The sequence below is a fragment of the Actinia tenebrosa genome, unplaced genomic scaffold, assembly GCF_029948245.1.
Source record: "Actinia tenebrosa isolate PJP-AT-01 unplaced genomic scaffold, QUT_ActTen_1.0 PGA_scaffold10__47_contigs__length_13832649, whole genome shotgun sequence".
NCBI lineage: Eukaryota > Metazoa > Cnidaria > Anthozoa > Actiniaria > Actiniidae > Actinia > Actinia tenebrosa.
In genome coordinates, this window is record NW_028292570.1 from 6,062,896 (window position 1) to 6,073,848 (window position 10,953).

A 10,953-nucleotide genomic window follows, 5' to 3' on the forward strand; every position below is an offset into this window, starting at 1 on the left:
GGCGGTAGACATTCTGGATCTAAGTTGGCGCCGATTAGTGTAGCTGGATCGATCCTTACCACTGATATTTTCTTCAAATAACGAGATTTCACGTGATTTTCTAACTTCTTTGCGTAATCACTTACATTAGGAATATCGTGCTCTTTTGATAATGGTTCTGCGTGACTTTTATCTTCTGTATTTTCAATAAAATCACGCGACATTTATATTCTCCGCTTCAAAACACATGCATCTCTCTGTTATATGACATATGCTAATTAGCTCGTGCGACACCAACATGGCGGACGATAACATTTGATAGGTGTATGACGTCACATGAAAACCAAGAATTGAACCTTATATGCCACTTGAGTTTTTGTTTGATTTGTCGTTCAATTTTCCACGATGGTTTTTCGAAATATTTCCTCAATAAAAATCAACATAGGCACGAGCTGAGTATTGTTTAGAAACGTAAAATTAGTGCTTGTGGCACGAACCTCATGGATGAGGTTAAAAAAAATAGTTAAAACCATTATATATCTACAATAACGACTTCTTGTTTTGGGAATTTCTTTTGATTTTGCCTCTTTGGCCGTCAATGTCGAACTTTGATGAAAAAAGAGCCGAGAATGAAGCAGAAATATGGAAGGCACTATCCGACGCCATTTTGAGCGACTTGACTTCAAGGTACGACAAGCGGAGCCTCTCAGCAAAAAACCACTCAAAAAGAACTGATAGTTAATCACTAACTCGAAATAAATCATAATTAAAATAAAACATATCGTGTTTATGAGGTAAATATAATAGAAGAAAACCTTTACTAGGTTTGAGTAGCTCTTTCGATCTTTCTGTCTTTGAACTGATAGATTGTGAAGTCAAAAGATCAACTCAAGATTTGCTCAAAATTTCGATGTATGAACGTCTAAAAGTTGTTACATTTTATAAAATATTGATCACAGATACATAAAGTTAGTATATTCGATGATTAGGAAACTTTTCATACCTTGAAAACGAGATTTTTCGGACTGAACCAGAGAGAACTTAACCTTTCCCTTCGAAGATTGTACGACTTTATGAGAAATGCCCCCAATGTGCCCCTAAGGATACTGGGATAGCGAATGTATCAAATGACACACAGGTATCCCAACAATAAATAAATTTAATACATAATTTTTTTGGCCACCCCTCAACCTACTAGTCTCCCTCGCATCCGTTCTTAGTGAGCGTTGCGTGACGACCGACACTAAAAACGGGTGCGAGGGAGACTATCAACCTACAGAAGGCCCAAGCAATTTATTTGTGTAATGTATGGGATGAAAACGTATGCATTTTTTCCCCCATATAATAGCGCAGCGCACTGATTCTAAAAATAGACTAAAGATTCGGACAAACATTGCATTCTGTTTAACCGCTACGAGGATTACACGAAGCGATTTTTTTATTTTTACCTAAAGTTACAATAATAACCCATGTAAACTAAGATCAACTGCGATCGGCTGTGAAATTTATCTGCTGAAAGTAAACTTGTAAGTTTGTTTGTCCGAATTTCGCCTTTTTTCCCTTTTTTTTTCTTTTTCTTTTTCTTTTTTTTTTTTTTTTTTTTTTTTTTTTTTTTTTTTTTTTTTTTTGACTTCACGGTTGGGTTGCGCTATTGGAATGTACGTTGCTCTTATGTTGTCGTTAATGGTATTTAACGTCATTCTACGTGATTTTTAGCTGTTTTAGAGCATTTACTGAAAAAATAGCCCACCAGAAATAGAAATAAGAAGGCTGATCGGATGTTACGTCTACAGAACTAGATGGGCGCCATCGTACATTTTCTCGTGGGAATAAAAGAATATTTTGAAAGGTCATTGTTTTCCTACTAGATTCTGATTGGCTCTACTACGCAAAGTTGCATTGTCAGTTCAGTCTACAATTTGCTTGGTTCTCGCGGTCTAGGCGGCCTGGTTGCAGTAATCCGCACTGAATTTATTATTATTATTTTATTTTTTTAATTTTATTTTATTTTTTACAATAATGTCGATTTGTTAACTTCTTCTCTCATCCTAACAAAAATAAGCCTTCCAAGACCCTGAATCTTTCGGCTAATCCAGTAAGAGGGGAGTATGGCCTACTGCCTTACCCACCCACTCCCCCTGTATCCTGAAACAACCTGGATTATATGAGTCAGGGCACGCCGGTCTAACTCACAGATTTTACCCTGAAACAACATCTGTGCTGATCAAATTCAAGATGTTATATAACTCTCAAACAAGTTCTGGCCTGATCAAACTCAGAGATAGCCCTGCCGAAACAACCTCTGGCCTCAATCAAATTCAAGGCACAGCTAACTCACATATTTAACCCTGAAACAACCTAAGTCAGGGCATGGCTAACTCACATATTTAACCCTGAAACAACCTCTGGGCTGATCAAATTCAGGGCGTGCTTGACTCACAGATCTAGCCTCTGTGCTGATCATAGTACAGGAACCCCTACCCCTTTATCCTGGATCCCCCGCCGGGGCCATGACAACGCGCTCAACGCCGTCGTCAACGACCTGATTCTCAGTTTTCGCCCAGTATCTTCATCATAGTGATTATATACATACTTTTTTATTAGATATTTTTATAACATCTCGTTTTCTAAACACAGGCAGCCCAAACAAGGTTCCTGTGTATGGTTTATAAGGGAATGTATGGGAGTTATGATAAAGTCATGACAATAAAATGCCTCACTCAACAATTTGTCTCAAAACCTGCTGCAGTTGTTGCTTTTACTTTGTTCAGTTTTCTGGCGAAGATTCAGCGCGATTTGAGGCCGTTAAGTGGGCTTTTTCAATATCCGCTCTTCCCTCCCATTATTTAGGGAGAGAAGAGCGGATTAAAAAAAACAATAAACAAAACTATGACTCCTTTTAGCCGTATTTGTAGCCTTTGAACCGAACCCGCCCCTTCCCTCCCCTCCCCTACCTTCTTATTTACCCTGAGTAGTCCTGGCACGACTAGTTGCCGCTGACTGTTCTGGGCTGTGCCATTTTACAAGAAGCAAGTCTACTTTTCACTGACAATTTGTTTGATAAAATCTCCACGAAAAACACTCACAATGACTGAGGAAATACGCTGGGCTTTACAAAATGGAGACATGGACAAAGTAAACGAGCTATTTTCAAAGGTAGGAGATCGAAAGCTTTTTGTTTCTGTGAAAATTTGAAGCATTTTTCAGCTTCGAAAGATTAATTTTGTACACTTTCACTTTGTCGTACAAAAAGCTCTTTATTCTTTTCCCCCGAGAAATCACGCTACCATGCTCACGAGATCTTGCTTCTGAGCATCTTTGGAGTACAACTATTGCTAGAAGTACTGTTATATTGGAGTTTTGAAGCAGCAGAATTCATTAATACTTCAAAATTTGGCTCCTTGTAATTGAGAACCTTCGATCGAGTCGTGAGGTCACGATCTTCAACAAATGGACAAAATCCAGATTAATTTTTTAAATGGTTAATTGTTGTCTTAAAAACAAAGAATCCCTTTGAATTAATGTCTTAAGTTTGTTTATCGTTTTTACCAAGGCATTTTATGTTTTCTTTTTCACCCGTACATTCGACTGATTCGATATTTATCTCCAAGTGTTGTGTATTCGAGTATTACATTGACACTCAAAAAGGATTTGCGTATCAAGTTAAATTTATTAGTTGTTGTACCAGAATACTGATATTGTATTTAAAATAATCACTTATTCAATGCAATCCTCTATGTTGAAACCGAATTCAAAGTTAAGTTAAGTTAGATGAAGAAATTTTGCTTACAAATTTGTGTTACAAAATTTTGAGGTAATTGAGACTATTTATTTACTGCATGCAATTGGAACTTATTGTGATTTTGTCTCGATGAGAATTTGTGTATTGCACTACAGATTGTGAGTAAAAAATAGATCCATAGTCTTATTGTGTTGGAATAGTCACTTGTTGATTCTCTCCCGTGCTTGACTCCAGTTTCTAGGTTTTCCAGTTTTTCTCACTCCACAAAAATAATTTTCTAAATTCCACTTCAATTCCCCTTCAAGCACAGGTAGTGTAGTGTGAGTGTTGCCTCTCCCTAAATTGACCAAGGTTCGATTCCTAGGCTTGTGTCATTAGAAGTCAGTAGAGTTTCTACAGGTTCTCTTCTATGCTTCGAACTTTTTCAGTTGTTCTGATCCCTCTGCTTAAATCAACTTCTGAATGAGGGGCAAAGATTTGTTATCCACCGTCTGTTATATGAGTACTAGCCTTGCAAAACATTACTATTTTTATTTTTACAAAATTGTTTTGGGACATGATTTCAAGGAAGGGCTCTCAAAATTTGTCACGCATACAAAGGAAGCTCTCTGAATTTGAAAGTTAAGCTGCTGATACATGCTGCAATTTCACTTAACATAAAGATTATTTTCTAAATATTAAGTTGTCTTAAATGTCTTTTAGGGATTTGATGCAAACAAGGAGATGGGACTACAAGGCAGAAGACCACTACATATAGCTGCAGACTATGGACAGAAAGATGTCTTAGCTCTCTTGTTACAAAAAGGTGCCGACATTAATGTAAGTTTTGTAATGTACCATAAGAGTCATTCATTACAGTGCTTACCAGTGGCGGATCCAGGGGGAGTCGAAGGGGTCCACGGACCCCCACCCCCCACACCCCCCTTGAAGGTTTGATCTTCTAGGTAATAGAAATATGTCTTATATAAATTTTAATAAAAAAATATTAGTGGTTTTGATATTTGCTGTTATAATGTTTAATTTACCTTTAAGTTCCGTTACTAGATAGTAAATTAGGTGATTAGATCCAATTTTTTGTCAAACATTGACTAAACACACAGTTTATCACAATCTATACACAGTTAAAAAAACGGAACCACCCTTTGAAAAATCCTGGATCTGCCACTACTGCTTACTGTTATTTTATTAACATGTGAACTCAGTAGCTGCACACTAAAATTTTTTTTTTGTTTTTTTTTTGTTGCTGTTTTTTGATGCTGTCAATCAAAACCACTAGTCGGTAACTCATATTTTTGACTGGCAGTAGTAAACAAAACAAATTCCAACGAGTGAACTGTAACTACAGAATGTCATGTGTTTATGAAAAGTGGGGGGGGGGGGGGGGGGCTAAGATTGGAAAATATAAGAGACTAGTATGGGAAAAAGTGGAGGCTCAGATTGGAAAATATAAGAGACTAGTATGGGAAAAAGTGGGGGTTAAGTTTTGAGGATATAAGAGACTAGTATGGGAAAAAGTGTGGGATAAGTTTTGAAAATATAAGAGACTAGTATGGGAAAAAGTGGGGCTAAGATTGGAAAATATAAGAGACTAGTATGGGAAAAAGGGGGGGAGGGCTAAGATTGGAAAATATAAGAGACTAGTATGGGAAAAAGTGTGGGATAAGTTTTGAAAATATAAGAGACTAGTATGGGAAAAAGTGGGGCTAAGATTGGAAAATATAAGAGACTAGTATGGGAAAAAGGGGGGGGGGAGGGCTAAGATTGGAAAATATAAGAGACTAGAATGGGAAAAAGGGGGGGAGGGCTAAGATTGGAAAATATAAGAGTCTAGTATGGGAAAAAGGGGGGGCTAAGATTGGAAAATATAAGAGACTAGCATGGGAAAAAGGGGGGGCTAAGATTAGAAAATATAAGAGTCTAGTATGGGAAAAAGGGGGGGCTAAGATTGGAAAATATAAGAGACTAGTATGGGAAAAAGTGGGGGATAAGATTGGAAAATATGAGAGTCTAGCATGGGAAAAAGTGAGGACTAAGATTGGAAAATATAAGAGACTAGTATGGGAAAACGTGGGGGTTAAGTTTTAAAAATATAAGAGACTAGTATGGGAAAATATGTAGATGATGGCTAGTAAACACTAGCGTGGACTGCGTCGGTGTTTCTAATAAAACAGTTATCGTAGAATGGTAAGTTATACACCGTAGTGAAAATAGTAACTGACGTTTCGGACGTTAGTCCTTCGTCAGAGTCAAATTGACTAACGTCCGAAACGTCAGTTACTATTTTCACTACGGTGAATAACTTACCATTCTACGATAACTGTAGAAAATGTGGGGGGCTAAGATTGGAAAATATAAGAGACTAATATGGGAAGGGGGGGAAGGGTAGGGGACTGTAGAAGGGTTGGATATTGTTTTAAGCATTTTTCTGGGTGCAGTTTTTATGATTTATTATCATTGACCAAATAATATTCTTACCCTTTAGGCTGAAGATAGAAATGGAATAACACCACTTCTGGCAACGATATGGGAAGGACACTACGACTGTGCTGAATTTCTGTTAGAAAAGGTAAATGCAGTCAAGAGAAAATAAAGGTGGTGATAACAGGCGTTAGCGACGAGAAACTTATAATTAATACATCAAACACATGAAAGGGTGTTTTATTCAACTTCTAAACACCAAGAAGTGAAATGAAAAATCAGGCAGAGGCAAGTTTTTTTAACCAACTTCAAGGTGTTTGTTTAGAGGATATATCGCTCTTTCAAGTGCTTGATATGGCTTCTCAAACTATTACAGTGCAATTCGAAAAACCATGGTCACTTAGAAATTAATATTTCAAGAATCAGAAGCATTATTGTTATCTTCCCGTTATCTTGTGGTTAGAAAGTCAATTCTGATTGGCCAAAGAATTTGTAATGGAACATTCCTGGAATATTTCTCAGTGCCCACGGTTTTTCCAATCGCACTGTAATATTTCCTGGAAAAATGAGAAGTTTAAGTAGCTCAAATATTTTTTAAGATTGCATTTTCAAATCTCCTTCAGGCTAGTGATTCTCTTTGTTTTGGTCTTATGAATTATTACTGCCTTTTTGCACTGCTACGCGGCCACCCCAGACAAAAATCGCGACATGCACTTTGCAATAGACTGCCGTCAATCAAACACGTTGACATCATTTACACGCATTTGGATCGGCCCGGATAGGCCCTGTGAGTGTGGCTCATAATACTTGTAAACAATCAATGAGTTTTGGCACCTTTTGAATCACGCGTGTAAATGATTTCAACGTGTTTTGATTGATGGCAGTCTATTGCATAGGGCACATCCCGATTTTTGTCTGGGGTGGCCACGTAGCAATGCAAATGGCAGTAATGATTTGAGAAGGAAGTTTAAATGTTTAACAATATTCACCATTTTCCATACATCGGTTCACTGGTCAAACACTAAGCATTCAGTCAAGGTTCAAATTTGAATAATCCTTTGAAAGTACGTTGGCACCTCGCTTGAGCGCTTCATGTTTGACCAGTGAACCGATGTATGGAAAATGGTGGAATGGGTAGCATAGTGGTGAGAGCACTCGGCTACCCATTTCAAGTGCCACATGGCTCAGTGTTGCAATGAGTCAAGTTTCTAGTTGGCTCTCTCCTGTGCTTCAAGGATTTTTCTCCGGGTCCTCCAGTTTTCCTCCCTCCACAAAAATTAATTCCCAAATTCCAATAGCAGATATTGGAGTTACACTCTGTTGCCTTCAAACAATGGTTTCAAGTCAAGGCATTTGGGTCAATACAATGAAATGTCACAAGCTTTCAATAATATTTGTAGTAGGCAGTTAGTCCCCGGGGGGGGGGGGGGGGTACTCCCATATATGGACTATACGGTGATGATCCGCTGAACAGGGTATGGTTTTTTGAACTTCTTGTCATAAACAGGGTATGCAATTTCACTCAAGTTCCAAGTTCTTCCTGTGTTTCCTGTCATATTCAGGGTTTCTACTTTCGTATTGACTGAAACTGGTTATTATGGTCGTAAAAAAACGATACGGGAGATGACATGATAATTGAAATGGGAACTCAGTGCAATTAATTATATCTTTTGTCATGAACAGGGTCTACAAATTTGTTTTTTTTTTTGTCATAAACAGGGTACCCCTTTCAGAATCCCAGCGGAATACCCCTACCCAAATTCTGGCGAAGTACCCCTCCCCCCCGGGAGTTAGTACTAAAAAGTAGGGGGCTGAAGCCACTGGTGTTTGTATATAACTTTATTTGGTTATGAATTAATTTTTTGTCAAAATAGCCTGCAGTTTAAGTTGAAGAATCCGGCGATGAACCGCCGGTGGCCGCCTTTTATTGAAACTGACCCTAACAATTGTCTGAAGGCAATAGAGTGTAACCCCGATATCTGCTATTTTATCATGAAATGAGGGTCAAAGGTCTGTTAGCCACTACTGGCTATTAAGTACTACTCTCATAAAATAGGTAAGAGTATTTTCTAACCATGCTCCAAAATAATGAGAAACCGTCAGAATGCACAGGGTCCCTTGAAAATTCCTTCAAAATTTTCCTTTGACACCAAATTCTGGAAAACTCCAATTTCTATTAGTTTTAAAAATTAAAAATAGGAGTGTTTTCTCTACCAACACTTGGTAATACACTTGTTCTAAAGGGAAAAGTCTTTTTTTTAATATTTCTGATATGAAATTTCAAAGTAGAGGACAATGGAATTTTTATATTAATTTTGTATACTGGAAAATTCCTGGAATTTCATAATATCCTAGTAAAACAAATCCTGGTTGGTTTATTGCTTTCAGGGAGCAACTCCTAATGGTAAGGCACCAGATGGCAGTACATATGTAGAAGCTTCTGAAACAAAAGAAATAAAGGAATTGCTCAAGAAGCATGGAGCCAAGGTAGTTAATTGTCACTTCAGATGATGTATTTAACAAATAAAACAGCTTTTCCGTGCTCTGTTCAGCCATAAAGTACGTAGGAAGTGACATAAACACAAAGGAAGTGTAAGGAGAAGCATGGGCTGTAGGCGAGTGCTTCTCACACTTCTATGGTTCCCAACAGTTTTTACAGAGGAGTGGTCTTGCATGGCTAATAAGAGTGGTCAGTCAGTCTTATTAAAGTAAAAAGGTCTGGTCTCCTTCAAGGAGAAACAAAAATATTCTACAGATTTTCTATAAATCATGAGTCAACTCACATATGTAGCTCAGTTGAGAAACGGAGCTGTGACCTCATTAATGAACTCCCTGGGGGGAGGGGGGGGAGAGTGGGATGGAAAAGGATTGGAAGAAGGTGGGGATGTTCAGTGTACCTTTCAGGCTTCCTAATCTGGGTTTTGATATCTCTTTGGGGTACCAAATCACAGATAGTTACTTGGATAAAAGAAATAGACCCCTTCACAGTTCTCTGCACCATCTTGAAAGGTAGCCGTGCCTTTGCATCAAAGCAAGACAAACGGTGAGCTTGCCTTTTTTAACACCTTGGACAATTATTCACATGTCTCTGTCATTGCAAGCTCACCGTTCGTCTTGCTTCAATGCAAAGGCACAGCTACCTTTGAAGATGGTGCTGGGAACTGTGAAGGGGACAATATTAATATGTCTTAGATGACCTTCCCTATTTCTCTTCTTTTTCAGTAATTCTTGCCAAAATCAACCAAATAAGAGATTTAGTAGTAAAAATATTCTTTGAAACCACAATAAATGACAGCAGCAGCAGAAGCAGTATCCCCAAGACACAGGTATCCATGGTAACCAGTAAGGTGTCTCGTAACAGCTGCAGCAATAGAAAGTTTAGTAATTGTAAATTTTGATTTTATATTAATTAGCCCAAACAAAGTCAAACTTCATGAGCGATAATCTTTTTTCTTTTCATAGAATGTGTATTATACTCATTTTCATAGCCAATCAATCCAGAAAACTAGTTATAAATTAAAGGTGCAGTTACAAGGTTGCGTGCGCATCCAACTTGACGTGCCTCAAAATTGAAAAACGCAAATTCAGTGAAAGTTGAGAAGCCAGTTTTATATTTAAAGAACAAAAAATAATCGATTTTATGAATTCTTATCGAAAATTTTTTCATAGGAATGTATGATAATTCTCATTATGAAGCTCCTGTTCTGGTATCATGGCCCATCAAGTTCCTTAAATTTGGATGCGCACGCAACCTTGAGAAAACGGTCTATTAAATAGTATTTAGAGTAACAATCATTTGTTTTTAAAATTCTAAGAATAAAATTGCGTATTTCTTCTATCACTGCTTCGAGTTGCTAATTTTGATATATTGTGTAGTTCCAAAAAGGTATCCATCCCCCCCCCCACCCCCCACTCCACAGAGGAAGACACCCCCCCTTCCCCCAGAAATTCCAATTTTCTTCCATATAAACTCTGTAATTTTTGTTCTTTCTCTGACCCCACCCTTCGGAAATTCCAAATTCCTCTGTGGGGTGGGTATGGATGATTTCTGGAACTACACATTAGCGTTAAATAAAGTTGTTTTATAGACCATTTATTATATATATGACTGGGGGTCTGGAAAGAAACAAAACTAATTTCATTAAAGCTTGATGACGTTTTATATAGACCCCTTGCATGTGACGTCAAGGCAGCTCAATAGACCCCTTGCATGTGACGTCAAGGCAGCTCCAATAGACCCCTTGCATGTGACGTCAAGGCAGCTCCAATAGACCCCTTGCATGTGACGTCAAGGCAGGTCAATAGACCCCTTGTATGTGACGTCAAAGCAGCTCAATAGACCCCTTGCATGTGACGTCAAAGCAGCTCAATAGACCCCTTGTATGTGACGTCAAAGCAGCTCAATAGACCCCTTGCATGTGACGTCAAGGCAGGTCAATAGACCCCTTGTATGTGACGTCAAAGCAGCTCAATAGACCCCTTGCATGTGACGTCAAAGCAGCTCAATAGACCCCTTGTATGTGACGTCAAAGCAGCTCAATAGACCCCTTGCATGTGACGTCAAAGCAGCTCAATAGACCCCTTGCATGTGACGTCAAAGCAGCTCAATAGACCCCTTGAAAGAAAGGAAGGAAGGAAGGAAGGAAGGAAGAAATAATATTTACAGGGCCTAAGTTAACTCAATGCCAAATTTAATACTTTCTTCCAGTCTATAACGATATTGCCAAAAATTGACCTTAAGCCACCTCACGAGGTTAAAACATTTTTCGCTTTATATACCACTTAAGTCCAAAATGGCGCACGGCCGGGTGAAA

General features: G+C 38.2%; 1 protein-coding gene across 1 annotated transcript; it reads left to right on the forward strand.

Annotated features, from left to right (window-relative positions):
• The first annotated feature begins 2,980 nt into the window (after nt 1–2,980).
• On the forward strand, nt 2,981–9,977 carry LOC116286781 (myotrophin). Its single transcript, XM_031693359.2, has 5 exons — nt 2,981–3,135; nt 4,424–4,540; nt 6,204–6,287; nt 8,528–8,626; nt 9,362–9,977. The coding sequence occupies exons 1-5, from the start codon at nt 3,067–3,069 to the stop codon at nt 9,362–9,364; spliced, it is 372 nt and encodes a 123-aa protein (XP_031549219.1). The 5' UTR covers nt 2,981–3,066; the 3' UTR covers nt 9,365–9,977.
• The last annotated feature ends 976 nt before the right edge of the window (nt 9,978–10,953 follow it).